This window comes from Loxodonta africana, chromosome 12 (genome assembly GCF_030014295.1).
Source record: "Loxodonta africana isolate mLoxAfr1 chromosome 12, mLoxAfr1.hap2, whole genome shotgun sequence".
Classification (NCBI taxonomy): domain Eukaryota; kingdom Metazoa; phylum Chordata; class Mammalia; order Proboscidea; family Elephantidae; genus Loxodonta; species Loxodonta africana.
This window is the reverse complement of record NC_087353.1, coordinates 94,851,300-94,873,595: the sequence shown is the minus strand read 5'-3', so window position 1 is coordinate 94,873,595 and position 22,296 is coordinate 94,851,300. Positions and strand designations below refer to the sequence as shown.

Here is a 22,296-nt window from a genome sequence, read left to right as displayed (position 1 = left end):
CCTGGAGATGGGGGAGGAGGCTGACCAAGCCATCTTGCACTGGAAAGGACTTCCTGGTGACCAAAGGCCAGGTGTGTGGTTGGGGGACAGCCGTGGCCTGCTCTCTGCTCCCCTCTCCCTGGCTCAGTGTGCCTGGCCACCCGCTTGTGGCATTTCTGCTCTAGCAGCACTAGGAAACTGAGACACCTGTGCACTCAGAATGTGGGTCCAAGAGAGGCTGTGAGAAGGAAATGCACTGGCCTCCTACCTGCCTGATGCGTCCACCCCTGCCGGGGGTCACTCGTGGGCCCGTCCCCAGCAGCATTGAAGGCAGATATGCTGACCAGGTACTTGGTGTGGCTGGTCAGGTTCTTGAGCTTCACTGAAGTCTCAGGGAGGAACAGGACCTTCATCTTCTCTGTCTCATTCTGGCTGTCAGCCTCCCAGTAATAGATCTGCCAGAGAGGGGACAGGGTTGGGAATGGGCATTTTAGGAGAGACCAGCCCTCTCTATTCCCAAGCACAAGACCAGAGCCTGCAGGTGGCCCTCGTGTGCTCTGGGTCAGAACCTTTGTCATGGGATCAGGGAGTCACTGAGGGGAGTGCAGATGAAGGGAGATCAGCGGCCAGTGTTGACTGGGGAGCCAGTGGCTAGCATTTCTGAGCTGTCCATCTACAGTTCAAGCATTGCCCAGCGAAAGAAAATGCTGCTCTGGTTGGCGATCTGAGGATGGCAGGGACATTGCACTCGGGTTACCAGGAGGCTGCCTTTTCTCCTGCAGAGTGAGCTCTAGAGGTACCTCTCACTGTTCCCGTGCCTCCTTCCATAACTTGGAGAGAAGGGAGATCCCCAATGCTCACCCCCACCCGGACTTGTGGATGGAGCCAGCCCTTGACATCCACCCTACATGTCCACACTTTGCCCAAAGCTGACATCTAAGTTCTCAATCCATGTGACACGACACGTTGGAGATGAACACCAGAAATAAGATGCTGTGCTCCGCGATGCTGCGAAGGCCCCATGTTCCTTCTGGACACCATTTTCTCTCATCTGGCTTTTACGTGCTCGTGGCAAACTCCATGCTCAGGTATGAAGGTTTGAAGAGGCTGCCAGCATTGCTCCTGCAGACAGCTGGCCAGAGAGCCTCTGCCCAATGCCAGCGTGGCTGGGCTGCCAAAGACAGTGAAGTCCAAGACCTAGCTTGGCTATGGGAACCCTGGCCCACGCCAGGCCATTACAGCAGCTTGTCACATACAAGAAACACGTGGTGGCTCCATGGCAGTGCCGGCACTTCCTATGGCCAGCCTCCCTGGCACATCTATCACCTGTCCACCACAGGCGCTGACGCCTGAGGGTCCCTGAGCTAGACCTGTGAGTTGCACTACACCTTCTGCCCACTGGACTGACCCAATCAAAGCCTCTGCACACACAGGCACAGCAGCCCTGAGATCAATATCCAAGTTCAATGTCTTTATCATTAAGGAAATTATTTAGACATACATAAATAGCACCTTGCCTCGGAGCGTGGCGCTCAGAGTACTTTGCCTCCCATTACCTCATTAATCACTGTAACAGCCCTGCCCAGGAGGAAGGCATTCATTTTCATAAAACACCCACAAAAATCATCTGTAAATGGACATTTAATTGGCCCAACAGTCATGAGGTCGGGTGAGCCTGCTGGATCGGATGACACATAAACTAAGGCCCCAGCAGCTCAGGGAGGGACGTTAATTCGGGAGGAGGGTGGGGAGTGCTTGCGGAGCGGGTTGGCACATTTCCTACAGGACAGTTTTAGCTAAGTTTGAGGCTCTGGAGCCCTCGGAGCAGGTGTGGTCCTAGAGGTGGGTGGAACTCCATTCCATGGATTCAAACCTCATCAGCTGATACTCTTACCTGCCCAGCCTGCCACCTTGCTTTCCCCCTACCTGGAGAACAGGTCGCTGGTGTGGAGTTACTCCATCTTAGCGTGGTGGTTCTCACGGGGTCGCTATGAGTCAGAATGGACTCGGCAACACACAACAAGTGTCAAGGAGTTCCTGAGTGGCGCAAATGGTGACCCACTCGGCTGCTAACCGAAAGGTTTGCAGTTTGAACCCACTAGCTGCTCCATGGGGGAAAGACCTGGCAATCTGCTTCTGTAAAGATTACAGCCTAGGAAACCCCATGGGGTAGTTCCGCTCTCTCATACACAGTGGTTCTGAGTTAGAATCGACTCGATGGCACCTAGCAGCAATAATAACGAGAGGTACCAGAGGGACCCAAAGAGGGGACAGGAACAGGAAGGGTCCCTAGCCATGCTAAGGCGGCCTGTGGACAAGCCCAATCTCCTCCCGCCCTCCAGCCTCCCGTCAGCAGCTTGTTTCTGAGGCCAGTGGGCAGGGCCAGCCAAGCCTGTGCCAGCTTCTCACCCCTGCACCCCATCGGTGCTGTGCGTCTGCACTGGGGACAGAGGAGGACAAAGTTCGCCAAGGGGCAGCAGCCGGGGGGCCCAGGCGCCCAGCTGGAGTTTGGGCTCCTGGGCCTGGCACACGGTGACCCGGAAAAAAGAGCAAAAACATGCGTAAGCTTGCCTTATAGCCTTGGATGTTCCCATTCTGGCTCTCCGGGGGCGGTGGGTCCCACGTGACCTCCAGCTGGCTGGCTGTGAGGGGGTTTACCTGCACGCTCTGTGGGGGCATCGCAGGGGCTGTGGAGAGAGCACACGAGAGGGCTGAGGGGCGCTCAGAGGCCGGGGGGGGCCCACCCCTCCTGGCTCACGGCAGAGCCGCTCCAGCGGTGGTATCACTCACATCACAGCTGACTGGCCTCCAGGACTCCCTGGCCTTTCTATGCCAGGAGCCTTTCTGAGAATAACGTTTTTAAATGCACAAGATAAAATACACTGATGACAAAGAAAACTGATTTCTCTGACGTACAGCTAAGAAAGCACTCAAAACAAACGTAGCGCCTAGCAATGCGTGAGTGTGTGAATGTGTGTGTGTGCCGTGATTTCACCTGCCATCAAGTTGATTCCGATTCAAGGTGACCCCATGTGTGTCACAGTAGAACTACGCTCCACAGGGTTTTCAATGGCTGAGTTTTCAGATCACCAGGTCTTTCTTCCAAGGTGCCTCTGGGTGGATTCAAACCTCTAACTTTTTGGTTAGCAGCTAAACACCTCACTGTTTGCACCACCCAGGGATTCTGCATCTTGATTAGCCCATGAAGTAAGCCCACCGAGCTGGTCTGGTAAACACCGATCAGCTACGTTTACAACAACGATGGCATGGTATGAGGGCATCTCTGATTTCTGTGGGAGTTGCTCACACGTACCGCTGATACCACTGTGGCTTGTTACTACACTCACCCAAAAACCAAACCCACTGCCATCCAGTCCATTCTAACTTACAGTGATCGTATAGGGCAGAGCAGAAGTACCCCATAGGGTTTCCAAGGCTGTAATCTTTACAAAGACTGCCACATCTTACTCCCATGGAGTGGGTGGTGGGTTCAAACTGCTGACTTTTCAGTTAGCAGCTGAGTGTTTAACCACTGCACCACCAGGGCTCCTGTTGCTGTTAGGTGTCACCAAGTCAATTATACCAAAAAACCAAACCAATTGCTGTCAAATCGATTCTGACTCCTAGCGACCCTACAGAACAGAGTAGAGCTATCCCACAGGCTTTCTGAAGCTGCGGGAGCAGACTGCCACATCTTTCTTCCATGCAGTGGCTAGTGGGTTCAAACTGCCGACCTTTGGGTTGGCAGCCAAGTTGAGTGAAATGCTGTATTTCAGACAGAGGCTGGCAGAAATGAGGGTGTAAGTGTTTCCCCACAAGTTCAGGGATCCCAGTCACAAACTCCAGCTTGGGACGATGTCCTCTGGTGGGGACAGGGACATGGAAGTCTGAACTGCCCCCTCCTGCAGGAGGTCATACCTGCATACTGTTCTCTGGGGTCAGTCTGGTGCCCATTTTTCAGGACCCTGTCCTCACTGCCTATCACCCCGCCCCCGCCCTGGGAGGGGGCCATGGACATGGTGTCCAAGCATCCGTCCACCACAGTGGAGCCCAGGAGACACAAAGATCACTTGCACACATCTTCAAGGTGTCATGGGGTCTTTGAACGCCATGCTGTGCACTTTCTCATGACAGTGGGTCTCTGCTTCCTAGGATCCGCCCCCTGTCCCACTGGGGCACCTCTTTGGAATCTGGGCTGGCTGGGCCTGGCAGCTGCACTGAAATTGCCTTGGGGCTGGGCTCCCACTTGCAGTTTGACCTGCACCCCGGGGGCTGGCCTTGTGCTTCAAGGCTGTTGTGGTTGTTGTCGCATGCTGTTGAGTCCATTCCAACTCATAGCAACCATGTGTGACAGAGTATATTACTGCCCCACAGGTTTCCTAGGCTGTAAACTTTACGACAAGAAGCCCTGGTGGTGTACTGGTTAAGCGGTTGGCTGCTAACCAAAAGGTTGGTGGTTAGAACCCACCAGCAGCTCCACGGAAGAAAGATGTGGCAATCTGCTTCTGTAAAGATTTACAGCCTTGGAACCCTGTGGGGGAAAGTTCTACCCTGTCCTATAAGGATCACTATAAGTTGGAATTCGACTCAACAGCAATGGATTTGGTTTTGGCTTTTTGGTAATCTTTATAGCCACCACTTGTCTGTCAGTTTGCCATACTGTGGTGGCTTGTCTTGAAAGAAGTACAACCAGAATGCTCTTTAGAAGCAAGGATGGTGAGACTTCGTCTCACATACTTTGGACAAGTATTCAGGAGGGACCAGTCCCTGGAGAAGGACATCATGCTTGGTAAGGTAGAGGGTCGGTGAAAAAGAGGAAGACCCTCAACAAGATGAAGTGACACAGTGGCTGGAACAATGGGCTCCATCATAGCGATGACTGTGAGGATGGCACAGGACCAGGCAGCATCTCTTTCTGTTGTACAGAGGGTAGCTATGAGTTGCAACTTCCTCAACGGCACCTAACAACAACAATCTTTATGGGAGCAGATTGCCAGGTCTTTCTCCAGTGGAGCTGCTGGTGGATTCGACCCATCGACCTTTCAGTTACCAGCCAAGTGCTTAAGCATTGTGCCACTAGGGCTCCTTCTCCCACTATCCCTTCCTTTCCTTCCGCAAAAAATAATAAAACTAGGGCTAGAAGACAAAGTTCAAAAAATCATAACACTGAGCATGTTAAAAAAAAAAAAAACCCGTTGCCATCGAGTCGATTCTGACTCATAGCAACCCTATAGGACTGAATAGAACTGCACCACAGAGTTTCCAAGGATTCAAACTGTCAGCCTTTTGGTTAGCAGCCATAGCTCTCAGCCACTATGCCACCAGGGTTTCCACTGAGCATATAGGTAACTGCATATATCTGTATGTTAGGTGCACTGAGTCAATTTTCAACTCGCAGTGACCCTATACGACAGAGTAGAACTGCCCCATAGGATGTCCAAGGCAGTCTTTTCTCCTGTGGAGCTGCTGGAGGGTTTGAGCTGCTGAGCTTTCAGCTGGCAGCTGAGCGCTTAATCACTGTGCTACCAGGGCTCCTTCTCCTCCTACCCCTTGCCCACCCCCCCAAAAAAAATTAAAACAAGGGCTAGAAGACAAAGTTTAAAAAAAAAAAAAAAAACACTGAGCATATAGATAACTGCATGTTAGGAACCATTGAGTTGATTTTCTAATCATAGCGACCCTATAGGACAGAGTAGAACTGCCCCATAGGTTTTTCTAGGCTGTAATCTTTACGGAAGCCAATCACCAGGTTTTTGTCCTGGTGGGTTTGAACTGCCAACCTTTCACTCAGCAGCCAGGTGTTTAACCACTGAACTGCCAGGGCTCTTTCCAGTCCATTCATAGACCAAAAATACCAAAACCCATCACCATCAAGCTGAATTCTGACTCCTAACGACCCTATAGGACAGAGTAGAACTGCCCCATTAGGTTTTTCAGGCTGTAATCTTTATGGAAGCAGACTGCCACATCGTTCTCCCTTGGAGAGGCTGGAGGATTAGAACTGCTGACCTTTTGGTTAGCAGCCGAACACTTAACCACTGTGCCACCAGGGCTCCTAGACCATAAATGAAGTGATAAAACAGTCCATCTGTCTGGAAGATGGCCGGGCATGGGGGCTCTTGGGAGAGAATGACCTTCAGAAGTCACCCTTTCCACAGGACCCCCTCCCCATTTTCAGCCCCCCCCCCAGCATGTAGAATACAATAGTAATTAACGCCCACTGGGCCTGACACTGACTATTTACTTTGTTCTAACTGTGTGGCTTCCCTCTTATCGCTGCCCACCCTGCCGTGAATGGAAATGTTAATAGCCCACGCCAGGTTGTTGTGGCAGATGTTGGGCCTCATTATCAGAGATTCTTATTTACCGCTCCATTAAACAACAGAATCACACAAAAAAACAATTCAATCAAAACTAACTGGAGGAATTTTAACAGCCACATTAATAATCCAAAACATAAATAATGTTAATGTCTTCTGCATGTTTGCCATCGGCAACTCTATCGCAAAATTACTGTTGTACAATTAAAATGTGAGAGGCAAAATTGAGCCCGGCCATTACCCAGGTAGTCGGTTAAAACCGTCTGTGAGCGCCCCCCTCCCCAGCCCCAGATTTCCTTCTCAAAAACATGGCCAAACCCAGCACCAGGGAGGCTCTGAGGAAACTAAGACAAGCCCCGGACTTGGGTGCTGTTATTGCATGGCGTGGAGTCAGTCCCGACTCATAGCAACCCTATGTGGCCGAGTAGAACTGCCCCATTGGGTTTCCTAGGCTGTGATCTTTATGGGAGCAGATCACCAGGTCTTTTCTCCCACAGAGCCGCTGGGTGGGTTCAGATCGCCAGGCTTTCAGTTAGCAGCTGAGCTCTTAACTGTTGTGTCATCACCGCTGGTGGATTCGAACTGCTGATTTTTTGGTTAGTAGCTAATCTCTTAACCACTGTATCACCAGGGCTCTGGGCTCATTATTAAAAAAAAAAAAATCCGTTGCAGTCGAGTCAATTCTGACTCATAGCGACCCTATAGGACAGAGTAGAACTGCCCCATAGAGTTTCCAAGGAGCACCTGGTGGATTCCAACTGCCAGCCTTTCGATTAGCAGCCGTAGCACGTAACCACTATGCAACCAGGGTTTCCGGGCTCATTATAAGCACCAGGAGACCACCTGGAACTCTGGGTCACATGCCTTCTCTCTGGGATTTTCAAGCCCTGGAGAAAGTCCTTGTTCCGTCTGGGGTGATGAGTGGCACTGCTGTTCCCACGTCCTCACAGCCCCATGCTGAAATGCTCCATGTACACACCAGCTATGCTGCAGCAGAGAGCTTCCGGGCCATAATACTGAAGGTAGCAAAGAATTTTTTGTCAGTGACACAGGCAGGGAAACAAATATGATATAACAAAGTATATCGTTTTTGAGACTTATTTTTTTGTCCCCTGGAAGTGGCTGGATTTTCGCCTTAATAGGTGGACTTGACCGCAGGGAGTCAGTGCTGTTTGCAGTCCCAGATGTAATTCCTGTTTGGTGCAGAGCGAGTTCAGGTCTGGAGCTGATGGCATGTCTGGGGAGGCATTACCTTTTTGTTCTCCCACCTTAGTGTTTATGGTGGATGTTGCTGTGTGCCATTGAATTGATTCCAATTCATAGCAACTGCATGTGACACGGCAGAATTGCCCCATATGATTTTCCAGGCTGTAATGCAAAGATATCACTTTGAGGACTAAGGTACGCTTGACCCAAACAAGCAAAAGCTGGACAATGCATAAGGAAGACTGAAGAAGAATTAATGCCTTTGAATTATGGTGTTGGCGAAGAATATTGACTATACCATGGATTGCCAGAAGAATGAACAAATTCGTCTTGGAAGAATCACAGCCAGAATGTTCCTCAGAAGCGAAGATGATGAGACTTTGTCTCACATACTTTGGACATGTTATCAGGAGGGACCAGTCCCTGGGGGAGGACATCATACTTGGTAGAGTAGAGGATCAGTGAAAAAGAAGAAGATGCTCCGTGAGATGGACTGACACAGTTTCTGCAACATTGGGCTCAAACATAGCAACGATTGTGAGGATGGCAAAGGACTGGGCAGTGTTTCATTCTGTTGTGTATGGAGTCCCTGTGAGTCAGAACTGACTTGATGGCACCTAATAACAACAATCTTTACGGGAGCAGGTCTTTCTCCCACAGATAATATTGCTTCACATCAGTTGGAGACTAGCCACAGTCCTGGCAAGATCCACAGGTACCCCCAGCCAGGGAGCTAGCATGCCCTGGAGAAAGCTCTTGTCCAGGCAGTCACAGAGAAGCTTATATGGCCTCTGGGGGGCACCCTGCACCCGATAGCAATAGCGGTTCTGGAGATTTCTATGAGCCAAGCAATGGCTGACTGCTTAATTGTTGTTAGCTGCCTCGACTCATGACAACCCCGTGTACGACGTAACAAAACACTGCCCGGTCCTGCACCAATCCCACGGTCAGCTGCAGATTGGACTGCAGTGATTCACGGGGTTTCTGCCAGCTGACTGTCAGAAGCGGGACACTAGGTTTTTCTTCCCAGTCTTAGTCTAAAAACTCCACTGACACCTACCTGTTCAGTGTTTTCTGGAAAACAGAGCCGCTGGCTGGCTCTTAAATAAGTCGGGAGGATTTTAACATGTGACAGAGGCTAGGGGAGCAAGGACATTCCAGGAGGTGGGGATGGAGGGGGTAACCAGAGAGGTAAGAAAGCAGGTGTCCATGGGGTCACACCAGACAGACGGTCATCCTACTGCTGCCAGAGCTGCCCTCAACCCACTAGACCATCCTTACTAGGTTTCTACTTTCAGTTTTTGTAACTGCCCCCCCGCCCCAACTTTTCATTTGGGTAGAGCAAGTTTTTTCCTGAGAATATGAGTGTCATTGCTAGTCTTTTAATGTAATGAAATAAGCATTCTTTAACACGATTTTAAGCACATATACATTCATCGGTTTGCTTTAATGACATTGACACCATCCTGGGCAGACACATGTCCCAATCACCTGTTGGAGTCAACAGGAAACAGAACTCTCTGATGCCATTCACCGTCTCAGCAAACATCCCAGCACACCTGGTTCCCTAAGCAGGGAGTCCCCGAGACATTCTGAGGTCTCAGTAATGATTTGGCCTCTGGGGCCTTCTTAATACATAAGGGAGTACGTGTAGGTGGATAATACTGCTTCAGATTAGTTGGGGACAAGTCACAGTTGGGGACAGAGGGCAAGGATTGGATGGTAGGGGTGCAAACAAGTCAGGAAGGAGGGATCCTAGACCCTGTTGTCTCCAAACAAGACATGGCCAGCACGCTCAGGCCACCCAGACAGGCCCAACACCTGTCATCCCTGCCTTCCAGAAACTTCTGGTCTGTAGGAGAACGTCTTAGTGGACATTATAAAGTAAGTTCTTAGAAAGCTTACAACAGACGACTCAAGGTGAGGATAGCATAGTTTGTCCCTGAGTGGTACAGAGAGTTTGCACTCAGCTACTAACTGAAAGGTTAGCAGTTTGAACTCACCTGGAGGTACTGAAGAAAGGTTTGGCAATCTGTTTCCATAAAGATAACAGCCAACAGACTAACTAGACCAGCTGAGACCAAAGGACGCCCTGAGACAATTACCCTGAGATACTTTTTAAACCTTGAAACAAACCTGCCCCCTGAGATCAACTTTTAGCAGAAAAGCAGAATGACACACAAAATAAAGTATATGACCCATTAGATTGGTGTTCTACTAAAAACCATCTATATGAGTCCAAAAGGTCAACATTTAATCCAAAACAAAGATAAGGAGACAAGGGGTCAGGGAAACTAGGTACCGGAAATGGAACAACCAGAACGTAGTATCAGTGATCAATTTGTGTGTCATACAGGATCCTAACTTGCTGAGTAAACTTTCACCAAAAACACAATAAAATATTATTTTTTAAAAAAGATGACAGCCAAGAAAACTGTATGGAGCTCAGCTCTATTCTGTAACACACAGGGCCACCCAGGGTCGGAGTCGACTCGATGGCAGTGGGTTTGGTTTCGGTTTTTAAAGGGTATCAGAGATATGGAACACAAGTATCACATTTGCCCGCAAAAGCCCCCTTGTCTCCAGAAATCTCCAGGACTTCTGAAGTTGAAAGCAGGCACTGGTAACATCTTGCTTGCTGGCTGCTGCAACCGTGGCAATTCATTAATGCACGTCAGCTACAGTGATGATGACCTCACTGACAGATGACTCTTCCAACCGCTGGGCCATTTGGTGAGGTGGCTATTCGTCATTGGCCCATTATATAAATGAGAAAACTGAGGCCCACAGAGATTAATCAACTTGCCCAAGGTGAGACCCCAACAAGTGTGTGGATTCAGGCTTGTATTCACACCCAGACAGTCCTGGCTCCCAAGTCGTCCTACCCAGAGGGGTTCCTGGGGGAGGGTGGAGAATCGTGCCCTCCTTTGTTTCTTGGAGCTGGCCCCTCAAGCCAGCCTCGTCTCAGTCTTGTTGCCTGTCCTCTCTAAGCTCCAAACCTCCCAGTCTTTCCTCTGATTACTTCATCTGCTGAGCCAGAACCAAAAACAACTCTAAAAGAAGCTTAATGAGAAAAATCATGAAACTGTTCAGAAATGTCATTTAAAAAAAAAAAAATTCAATGATATGTGCTCCAGGCTATAGGAACATTGAAGGGTTGGAGTGGGAAAAGCCCTGGATGCCAGGTTTAAAGACCTGGCTTGAACTGCATGACAAGGAACCAAGGAGGCCTCTGGCCAACAGCTTGTGCAGGACTGGGGCCTCAGTCCAACAACCCACGAGGAACTGAATCCTGCCAACACCATGTGAGAGAGCTTGAAGTTGGATCCTTCCCTTGTCGAGCCTACAGATAACCCCACAGTCCTGGCCAACACCTTGACTGCAGCCTTGTAAGTCCCTGAAGTGAGGAATCCAGTGGAGTTGAGCCCAGATCCCTGACCCACAGAAGCTGTGTGATAACAAATGCATTCATTTTAGGCAGTAACTGTTGAGGTCACTCGTTACGCAGCATTGGCTACCTACTGCGCCCCCCACTGGACCATGTGATCCTCAGGAACAGCGCCCAGCCACACCTGCCTCTGACACTCTGGGCTCCCAGACTGGCTTGTGAATCAATAAAGGCTACAAAGGGGAGAAGATGCTGGAGAGGAGATTGGAGCAGGGCCCGCAGGGTCCCAGGAGGCCTGTCCCAGGAATGGGTTTGAGTTTTTTCCCATAGACAATGGGGGGCTACTCAAAACCAAAATCAAACCCATTGTTGCCGAGTCAATTCCTATTCACAGTGATGCTACTGGACAGTTAAACTGCCCCATAGGGTTTCCAAGGCTGTAATCTTTATGGAAGCAGACTGCCACATCTTTCTCCCAAGGAGCAGCTGGTCCAAACCACAGACCTTTCAGTTAGCTGCTGAGCGCTTTAACCACTGTGCCACCAGGGCTCCTTTTGGGGGGCCACAGAGGAGTTCAAAAAGAAACATGATACAATGAGATCTGCTTTGAAGAAGAGTGACTCCAGGAGGAGTAGGGGGGTGGGCTAGAGTGGGGGACAGAGGTTTCTGGAAGAGTCCCTACTGGAGAGACCACCTGGTTACAGCTTGAATCTGTGCGTGTGGCACCTCCCCCTCTAGCATTAATGAGCCAGTAGCAGGGCCATGGTCCCTAGGTGGCACAAATGATTTGCACTCAACTACTAACTTAAAGGAAACCCTGGTGGCGTAGTAGTTAAGTGTCAGCAGTTCAAATCCACCAGGTGCTCCTTGGAAACTCTATGGGGCAGTCCTACTCTGTCCTATAGGGTCATTATGAGTCGGAATCGACTCAATGGCACTGGGGTTTACTAACTTAAAGGTTGGCAGTTAGAACCCACCCAGCAGCACCGTAGAAGAAAGGCCTGGCCCTAAAGAGTACAGCCAAGAAAATCTTATGGAGATCAATTCTACTCTGTACCACATGGAGTCGCCATGAATCAGAATTGACTTCATGGCAGCAGGCTTGGTTTTATTTATTTATTTTGATTAGCAGGGCCATGGTTCCTAGGTAGCCAAATGGTTTGTGCTCAACAACTAACCTAAGGTTGGCAGTTCGAACCTACCCAGCAGTGCCACAAAGGAAAGGCCTGGCAATCTGCTTCTGTAAAGATTACAGCTCAGTGATTTTCTGTACCACACAGGGTCACCATGAGTCAGAACTGACTCGACAGCAACAGGTTTTATTTTATTTTTAGCAGGGCCACTCTCACCTTCTCCCGGGGCAGTTACTCTGACCCCCTTCTAGGCCCCTGTCTGGCTGTGCACCCTGAGACTTTAGTCCTGGGAGCACCTTGAGTTCTCAGAGCATCTGCCCCTCACCTCCTCCTTTACAACTCTCTCCTCCCTATTGGCATTTTCCACCCCCACTGGCTTTAAGAGAGTTTTTAAAACCAATTGCCTCATTCCCCATGCAGGCCTCCCTGGATGAGTGGTAGGATAAGGATCATATAAGAGAGAGAGCCCGAAGAAGCGGCAAAGTGCTTCAAGAAGTATCTTGAAATTCTCTCTGGCATGGTGGCAGAGGATGGGCAGATCTTCCACTCACTCAGCACATATCTATGTCCCCCACCCAGGGCCAGGCAGCACATACCCCCACCCCAGAGAGCACTTGCATCCCGAGAAGCTGGAGTCTGAACTCCTTGGCAATGGCAAGTGTGTGCATTAACAGAGCAAAAAGCACCAGCTGTAGCCCCAGAGAGTGGGGGGAGCCTGGAAACCCTCACCACTTCGAGGCTGGGTGGTCCAGGACACACCAGCACCTCTCTGAGCCAGGTGGTACCAGGTATGCACCTGTAACATGGAGACAGCAATGCCCACCTCAATGATCCTGATGTTGTATGTGTCCAGCATGCAGTGTTGTTGTCATTGCTGGGTGCTGTCAAATTGACTCATAGTGACCCCATAGGGTACAGAGCAGAACTGCCCCATAGGGGTTTCTAGGCTATAATCTTTACAGAAGCAGACTTCTATGTCGTTTTCCTGAGGAGCCACTGGGTGGGTTCAAACCGCTGACCTTTCAATTAGCAGCCCATCGCTTAACCATTGCGCCACCAGGGCTCCTTCAGCACATAGTGAAAAAAAAAAAAATTTTTTTTTTTTTTTACAAGCTCTCAGTAAATGCACGCCATTATTCATGATAGCTCAGACGTAGTTCCACGTCTCTACCTACAGCGCTGCTTAGTAACCTCAACAGGTAAAGCTGTGGCCATGGAAACAAGAGAAATTGCCCATGGTTTTCATAACTCCATTACCTTGTGTTCCACTAATAACTATTACCTAGACCGGTGGCGATGAGGTATCACAACGCTATGAGATGCAGAATAACTACATGAATTACCCTTTAAACAACTGCCAGTCACTCTTCATTATAAACACATGCTTCCAGACTAGCAGAGCTCTGAATCCTTTTAATTTCACTTACTAGGCTCTAGGATTTTTTTTTTAAGCTTTATTTGTCACTAGGGGGAGCTAAACCAGCTAGAAACTTGGTTGTTTTTCTCTCATTCCAACCAAAAGTAATTACAAACTTGGAGTACTTATAAGAAAAGGTATAACCTGCATTCTACAAATATGTTTCTTGTTCTTAAAAAAGAAAACAACAAACCAATAGTCAATGGTTTCAAGATACTTTTCTGTCTTCCAAAGCAACATACATACCAAAATAAGCCAAACACCCCAAATGCTAACGATGGAATCATTAGAAATACTGAGCTGCGTGTCCATCTCTTTTTCCTTTTCAGAAGCTTTGGTGTCAAAGATAAGACTTCTGGACATTTGGACACTGATTCTAAGCCCTGGACATTGGGAGCCAGGCAAGTCCTCCTTCCCTTTTTTGGAGAACCAGTGAGGTGCCTCTTTCTGCTGGGCTAGTATTTAATGTGGAGCTCTGGTGGCGCCGTGGTTTGAAGAGCTTGGCTGCTAAAGAAACGATTGGCAGTTTGACTCCACCAGCTACTCTTGGGAACCCTATGGGGACAGTTTCACTCTGTCCTATAGGCTTGCTATGAGTCAGAATCGACTCGGTGGTAATGGGTTTGGGGTTTTTTTTTTTTTTTTGCTGTTGTTGTTTAGTATTTAATGAAAAGCCCTGGTGGCACAATAGTTAAGCGCTCAGCTGCTAACAGGTCAGTGGTTCAAACTCACCAGCAGCTCCATGGAAGAAAGATCTGGTGACCTGCTCCGGCAAAGATTACAGCCTAGTAAACCCTATACAAAAACTCGTTACCATTGAGTGGATTTCAGCTCATAACAACCCTACAGGACAGGGCAGAACTGCTCCATAGAGTTTCCAAGTAGTGCCTGGTGCATTGGAACTGCTGAACTTTTGTTTAGCAGCCGTAGCACTTGACCACTATGCCACCATGGTTTCCAGGAAACCCTATGGCGCAGTTCTATTCTCTCACACAGGGTCGCTATGAGTCGGAATCAATGGCACCCAACAACAACAACAACAAATATTTAATGTGCCCCAAGGATAAGGTCAGCTTGAGCCTTAGGGTCCCATCAGCTGTGGGCAGAGCAGGTGCAAGTAGTTAGAATATGTGGTTCACAGCAACAACCACCATTAAACTGCTGGGGGTGATTCCGTGGAACAACATTCAGCCCTGGTACAGAGAACACAACCAGCTCCACTGAGAGGCGCAAGAGGAGAGACCGGCCGTGCTCCTGAAAGGACACTTGATTAGAACGAAGACCTCGGCACAAATTTCCAAACCAGTTTATGATTTAATACACTTCCCATCAAAATCCCAGTAGAATTTGTTCTTGTGAAAGCTTGCCAAAATGATCACGAAGTTCACAGAATGGCCAAGAAATTTCGGAAAAGAAGAGAAAAGGATAAGCTCTACTAAACTTGAAAAATGTTTAGTAACACAATATAAATGAAAGGTTTGGTGGTCCCAGGGTGGTAGCAAAGACACCAGGAAGAGCTCTTGGACAGACTTGATTAAATGCAAGAATTTAAAACCTGCTTAAGATACAGCACAAAAACAGGACTTTCTATACATGGTGTTGAAGAAGAAAGCTACTTTTCTGGAAACACGCAGTCTATTTAGAAGTTATTTTCATGCCAGACACCAAAATAAATTCCAGGTGAATTAAAGAGTTTAATTTTTTTTTAATTTTAATTAAAAATAAAAGATTTTAACTAAAAAAAAAAAAATTAAAATTCAGAACAAAATCCATGTGAATATTTGCCAGGTTTCTGAATGGGAAGCTGTCTTAGGCTGGGTTCTCTACAGAAGCAAAACCAGAAAAGCCTATAAATATATACCTAGAGATTTATATCAAGGAAATGGCTCACAAGGTTGTAAAGGCTGGAATGTCCAAGTCCGTGGGTCAAGATAGAGGCTTCTCCTGATTCACATAGCAGCAAACCCAAGATCAGGAGGTCAGAGAGCAGGACTCTTGCCCGCAGGCTGTGAAGATTGATGAATCCCAAGATCGACAGGCAAGACCGAAGGTAAGCTGCTAGCTCAAGTCCCAAGAACCAAAGGTCAGATGAACAGGAGCCAGCTGCAGGATCCAGCACAAGCAAGAAGCCCCTAAACCTTGCCAGAATGTTCACTTATATTCTATGCAGGCCACACACCTGAGGAAACTCCCTTTCAACTGATTGGCTACTCACAGCAGATCCCATCATGGGGGTGATCACATATCGAATCTCAACAGGGAAGTGATCACAACATTATACAACTGCCAGACCACTGAGAACTGTGGCCTGGTATATAATATACACCAGGGCTGGGGGAGGGAGAACTGAAGAGTTATTGCTTAGTGGGTACTGAGTTTCTGTTTGGGGTGATAAAGAAGTTTTGGAAATAAATAGTAGTGATGGTTGGAAAAAAAGTTTGAATTCAGGGTGTCGGCCGTGTTGATTCCTTCTGCGGGCTCTGAGGGAGAATCTCTTCTAGACCTCTCTCCCAGTTTCTGGTGCCTCCCAGCATTCCTTGGTGTTCCTTGGCTTGTGGCAGCATCACTCTCCAATTGCTGCCTCCGCCTTCATATGGCCATCCTTTCTCTGTGTCTGTGCCCTTCTTTGTAAGGACAAGCTGGTCATTGCATTTAGAGCCCACCCTCATCCAGTGTGATTTCATCTCAATCCTTAAATAATCACATCTGCAAAGAGTCTATTTCCAGATAAGGTCAGTTTCTGAGTTACCACGTGGACATGAATTTTGCCGCCTCCTCTGCACTCCGCTCCCCCCAGAGGCCCCGTCCTGGCTCAGCATCCTTTAAGAATACAGACCCAGAGCTAGAGCTCAGGGTCCATGCGGGGTGGTGATGGCCTGGCCCCAGTATGGGGACCCTCAACCGCTCACATGCTGTTATCAAATAACCAGTCCCTGCCCAGAACCCAGTCTCTGCCCAGAGTCCCCGACCTTATTCCTGAAGTCCAGGCTAACCGGCAACAGAGCACCATGTGTTACCACCTGCTGGGGCGCAGGGACCACAGGCCTCAGATCACTTACTGTGCTGCTCCTGAGCCCACTGGGATGGTCCCCCCAACTTGGCTGCCAACGAGGGACCAGGTGCTGGAACTCTGCCTGGAGACCTTGATCCTACCGCAGCAGCTCCCCCAACAGCACTGGAAGCTCCCTCCCCTACCATGCTCCGCCTCTGCCTCAGTGGGCCCGAAGCCAGCCCCTACCCACAGGCTCTGAGTAATCACCTTGGACAGGTGTTTGTGTAAAGCCAGAGGCAGACACAATGCAGGCATCAGGGGTCTCATCTCATGCTCACTTGCATTCAAATATTGTTGGACCATTCCAGAAAACACTTCAGCACTACTGATTGGTCTTTAAGAATGACCTCTTCCCATTGCAAGAGGCCAGGCAATGTGCTCCTGTCTGCTGGCCACACAGTCAGAACCTTGGTGCCCTGCTGAGCTGAGCAACCCACAAGGCCAGGTCTATCCTCGGGGCCTGCCACATCATCCTTCTAAATCTGTGCAGCAACACGGTGCTATGCACCAGCCTCAGAAAGCCCCTGAAAATGTCAGCCAGTGTGGGGGATCTGCGGACACAACCCCCCAGGCCAGAGTGGTGCACTGCAGCTCAAGACTGAGGAGGAGGAGGGAGGCACCATCGGGTCTGAAAATACAACATTTGTCTCACTGTGATTTAGCCCCACCATGGGATGGTTCCTTGAGGCAAATTTATGAGTCACAGCTTGGCTACATAGGATCTAGTGTAGCTTTCTGAGACCCGGAGAAGGGGCTGTATTACCAGGACAGCAGGCTGACTCAGGTGGCTGGGGCTACTGCCCAAGTAATGCCAGCTGAGTTAACGACTCATCTCAGGGGACCTGTATCATACAGCAAGGAATGATAAATATGATGACTTCAGATATTAAATAAACCATAGCAGGACTCGATCATTCACTTGTTAGGTACCATCAAGTTGGCCCGATTCATGGTGACCCCGTGCACAACAGAATGAAATGCTGCCTGGTCCTGTGCCACCCCCATGATCAGCTGCACATTGGTCCACAGGGTTTTCATTGGCTGATTTTTGGAAGTAGATCGCCAGGCCTTTCTTCCTAGTCCATCTTATTCTGGAAGCTCCACTGAAATCTGTTCAGGATCACAGCAACACACAAGCCTCCAGTGACAGACAGGTGGTGGCTGCGTAGGTGGCGCATTGGCCAGGAATTGAACTTAAGCCTCCTGCATGGAAGGCCAGAATTCTGCCCCTGAACCACCACTGCCCTTGATCATTCCCTCTCTGTTAAGAAGTTAAAGCTCTCAGTCGAGCCAGCCTCTCCCAACCAGGGCCAGTGAGCCCTTCCAACTCCACCAGTTCCATGTGTCTTCCCCTAAGGGGGGCACTGCTTGACATGAGGCACATGCCCACGGAGCGCCTGGCAGCTCGAGTCACCATGGCCTCCCCTGCCATGACCTCTCCCACCCAGGCTTACCGGCCTCACCCACAAAGACCTCCACAGGCGCGCTGGAGGGGCTTTCACCGATGATGTTATAGGCAGTCAGGATCACCTCGTAGCGTCTGTATTTCTTCAGATCTGCAGGGTCAGAGGAGACAGGCATCAGTGTGCACCAGAATCACCTCCCAAACATCCTTAACACTTCCCAGTGAACACGCCCACTGAGGGGTCGGCAAACCCTGGGGGGAGAGGGAGGCGGGCGGGCGAGGGGACTAGGCTGTTTCACAGAGAAGACTATGCCATGCCTGTCACTCTGCACAGAGGAGCATCGCTCTGCCCCATACCGGCTATTGATCAAGCACCACACTATGGAAGAGCACACGGAGTCATCTATTCTAGATTTAGGGCAGGAGGCAGCTGCGGGTTCCTGCCCTTCAGGCAAAGGATTTCAATCACAGAACCTGATCTGGGCTTGCCTGTTGGCCCAGAAGCTATCCCTAAAATAAAGAACGCCAGAACCTTGAAAACACCATGCTGAATGAAGAAAGTCAATTACAAAAGGACAAGTATTGTAGGCTCCCACTTACATGAAACATCTGGAATAGGCAAGGCACAGAGACCAAAGTTTCTCAGTGGTTACCAGGGGCGGGATGGAGGGGGAAAGATGGTGTCATTGTTTAGGAAGCAGTGAGTATCTGTTAAGAGTGATGGAAAACTGGGCAAACGTTATTGCTGCATGATATGATTAATATAATCAGCGTCACTGAATTATACATGTAAAAAAACATTAAGGTGGCAAATATGTTATATAGGACCCCTGGTGGCACAGTGGTTAAGTGCTCGGCTGCTAGCCAAAAGGTCAGCACTTTGAACCCACCAGCCACTCCGCAGGAGAAAGAGGAGGCAGTCTGCTTCCATAAAGGTTACAGTCTTGGGAACACTACGGGGCAGTTCTCCTCTGTCCTATAGGGTCGCTATCAGTTGGAATTGACATGGTGACAGTCGTTCTGTTTGTGTTATATATATTTGTATCATAATAAAAAAATTTAAAATAAATAAAAAAGCAAGAGCACCATTTCAAACCATTGGTGAAAAGGTAGACTAATAACTGATATTGAGACATTTGGTTACCTACTTGAGGGGGAAAAAAAAAAACACATAGAAGTAAAAGACCTTTTATGGAACTAAATCTATTTATTTAAATAAATTCATCTCTCATTTGTCTCTGGATCATATTGTTCTCTTATGTTGTGTAAAAACACATACACCAACAGAGGAAGAAGGAGAGTCAGGGAAAGGAGGAAGAGATGGAATGCATGGCCAATTTGCCTCCATGAACAACTGCCTCCTTTGTCATGAGACCAGAAGAACCAGATGGTGCCCGGCTGCCATTACTGAATGTTTTGATCAAAGATTCTATAGAAGAATCCTGATCAAAAGGGAGAAAATATAGAACAGAATTTTGATTTCTCTAGAATCCAGACTTTTTGGAGCCATAGAAGCTGCATACATACTGAAACTGTTACCCTGAGATAATCTGCAAAGCTTAAACCAAAACTATCCCCTGAAGTCTTCCTAAAACCAGACAATAGTTTAACCAGTACAAAATATCTGCCTTGAGCATTTTGCTCTTCTAAGAACTATCTAAATGGGATCAAAGGGACAACAGCAACTCAAAATATTAGACAGGAAGCTTATGGGGCAGTGAGTTTATATTAACAGGGGAGGAATAACTTAGGAAAGGAGGGTGCGAATGGTGGCACAGCTCAGAGAATGCAACCAACGTCACTGAATTGTACATGTAGAAACAGTTGAATTGGTATACGTTTTGTTGTGTACATTTTCAATAACAACAAGAATGAATTATCTAAAACCAAAACACATACAAGGATGCTCACAGCAGCACTGTCTGTAGAGTTGAAAGACTGGAAGAAACCAAATGCCCGCTGAGCGGGTATGCATAAAAGCACATGCTTAAGCAAACTTCCACACTATGTAATACCAAGCAGTGGTTAAAACAAACAAACAAAAAATGAGGTGGGTACCAGTGTTGACAGGTATCCAAGAATTCCGTTAAATCAAAAATGGTAACTGTGTTCACAAAAAAGTAAAAGTAGCAATACCAGTAAATGCAGTTTTAATGAAAGCTGAACAACAGCGTGATACATATCACATTGGCAAAAGGAAAAATCAGCAATACTGATCCTGTCTTTGTTTAAAATTTTGATATTTTGTTCATTTGGGTGTTTCTTCATTAATTCTGACTTTTTAAAGTATTGCATTAAAATATTATGTATCTTGGAGGAAAAAAAAAAAAGTAAGAACAGGTGGAGTAAGGCCCCGGGCTGCATTTTGCTTTTGTAATGAAATGTCCTGGGAAGAAAACAATGGAGGAGACATGTACGCAGAATCACACAGGGTGGGGGCCCAGGTGTGGGTCTCTACTAACAGACACTGAGAGAGTAACCGACCCTCATACCGGAACATTCTAGAAGGCCCCCCACTGGTTCACACTGCCTCATCAGTCGCCTGCTTCTCTGGACCCTATGTGCCTGCGTGCATGGTGACTCAGACAGCTTTCAACTTCTCACCTCCCAGTGAGCTACTAGCTCAGCGGAGGTTCAGTGAACCCGCTTACAGGCCCTTCTGCTCTCAGCTTCAAAGAAATGTGTGCAAGGTGCCGCCCCGTATCTGAGTCAGGAGTCCGGCTGCTCAGACCCACACAAATGACAGCGGAGGGATTGCTGGAGCTGCTGCCTTATACACAGCACGCAGGAAAGGCTCCTGGGTTCCTGCTGGCCTGGCGGGGTCATGAGAAGGGGCTAACTCGGAGTCCACGGAAACATGTGGGCATGGCCATGTAGGCTCAGAGCGCCCCCCTTTCATCATTCATCATCTGGGGTTCCAAGGCCTGCCTCGAGATCTAGCTACTGAATCATCACTCGGGCCCAGTCTGCCTATTAACTCTCTAACTTGCTCCTTGACTGAGCTGTCATTTTGAGAGTGCCTGGCCCAGGGTGGCATGCAGCAAACAGAGACTGAGTCGGGGGAGAGGGGTTATGGATTGAACTGTAACACCCCAAAATACATGCTGGAAATCCTACTACACCTGTGATTATAATCCTGTTTTGGAGCAGGGTTTCCTTTGCTATGTGAATGAGACAGCACTAGTGTAGGCTGTGTCTTAAATCAATCTCTTTTGGGAAAGAAAAGGCACAGATTAAAGAAGCAGAGATGGGGGAAGACAGATGCCACACAACATGAAGATCACCAAGGAGCCAAGGGATAGAAACTGACAAGAGACAAAGGCTGTCCCCCAGAGCCAACAGAGAGAAAGCCTTCCCCTAGAACCAGCATCCTGAACTTGGAATTCTAGCCTCCGACTCTGTGAGAAAATAAATTTCTGTTTGCTAAAGCCACCCACTTGTGGTATTTCTGTCATAGCAGCACTCGATAACTAAGACAGTGGGTGAGTGAACAAAGAAAGGAGGAATGAGGGAAGGTTTTGGGAAGCAGTACAGTACAGAGAAGAAAGTAGATCTGGGGTGAGTCTCACCCCATTTGTGGCAGCGAGGATGAAATGGGAGGGTGTTCACCAAGCCCCTTGAAGAACCCCGTACAGAGTAGGAACTCAGAAGGGGAACTCCTAGCCCTCCCCTGCCCCTACGCATTTTCTATATGCTGCCATCCAAGTTCTCATTGAAGACAGTCAGGTTTGGGGCTCCCTCCTTGGTGCCTAGAGCCCGTCCCCAGCAAGGATCAAAGGGAAACATGTGTTTGGTTAAACTTGAAATGAGCCAGAGAGAAAACCCTCCCTATCCTTTTCTTTTTGTCCCAAACTATGAAAATCAGGTGTCAGTAACACCCCACTCCCACCCATTTCCAACATCTGTTTCCAGAAGTTTCCATTCCTGCCTGCTGGTTGCTTTTGGTATTTGAACAGGAGTGAGTGAGAGGGGGAATTCTGGATGCAGAACTGCTCTCCAAGTGGCTGGAGCCGCGGACATACACTTACGTGTTAATTCGTACGTGGTTAATGTGGAGGTGCTGTTCACGGTCTTGAAGCTGCTGTGGGCTATTAGGGGCAAGCAAAGCAGAAAGCCAGTTACCAAGCGGGACGGCTGTTGCGGGTGATGTGCCACAGGGCCTGGCCCCCTGCCTCCACCCTGCGCCCCATCACCCACCCACAGAGGTGATGCAAGTCTTCATAAAGCAGGGGGCTCCAGTCTTCAAGCGGGTAGAGGCGCTTATCCTCCGATCAAATGGAGTGAACTAGCATTTAGCTTGGCATAGTGCAAAGCAAAGCCGGAAAAGAGAGGGCATTGGTTTCTCCTGGCTGTGGCTTTCCCAGAGGCTCAGCGGTAGGCGCATGGTCAGCCGATT

At 48.7% G+C, this 22,296-nt stretch overlaps 1 protein-coding gene across 1 annotated transcript in view; it reads right to left on the bottom strand.

Annotated features, from left to right (window-relative positions):
• Positions 1-22,296, bottom strand: part of SDK1 (sidekick cell adhesion molecule 1) — a 363,835-nt gene that overhangs the window by 57,593 nt on the left and 283,946 nt on the right. Inside the window, exons 29-32 of the mRNA XM_064295981.1 lie at positions 21,929-21,988; positions 17,950-18,051; positions 2,551-2,666; positions 248-434 (exon numbers count right to left, since the gene is read on the bottom strand). Of these exons, the coding sequence (XP_064152051.1) occupies positions 248-434; positions 2,551-2,666; positions 17,950-18,051; positions 21,929-21,988 (465 nt within the window). The remainder of the gene's footprint in view (positions 1-247; positions 435-2,550; positions 2,667-17,949; positions 18,052-21,928; positions 21,989-22,296) is intronic.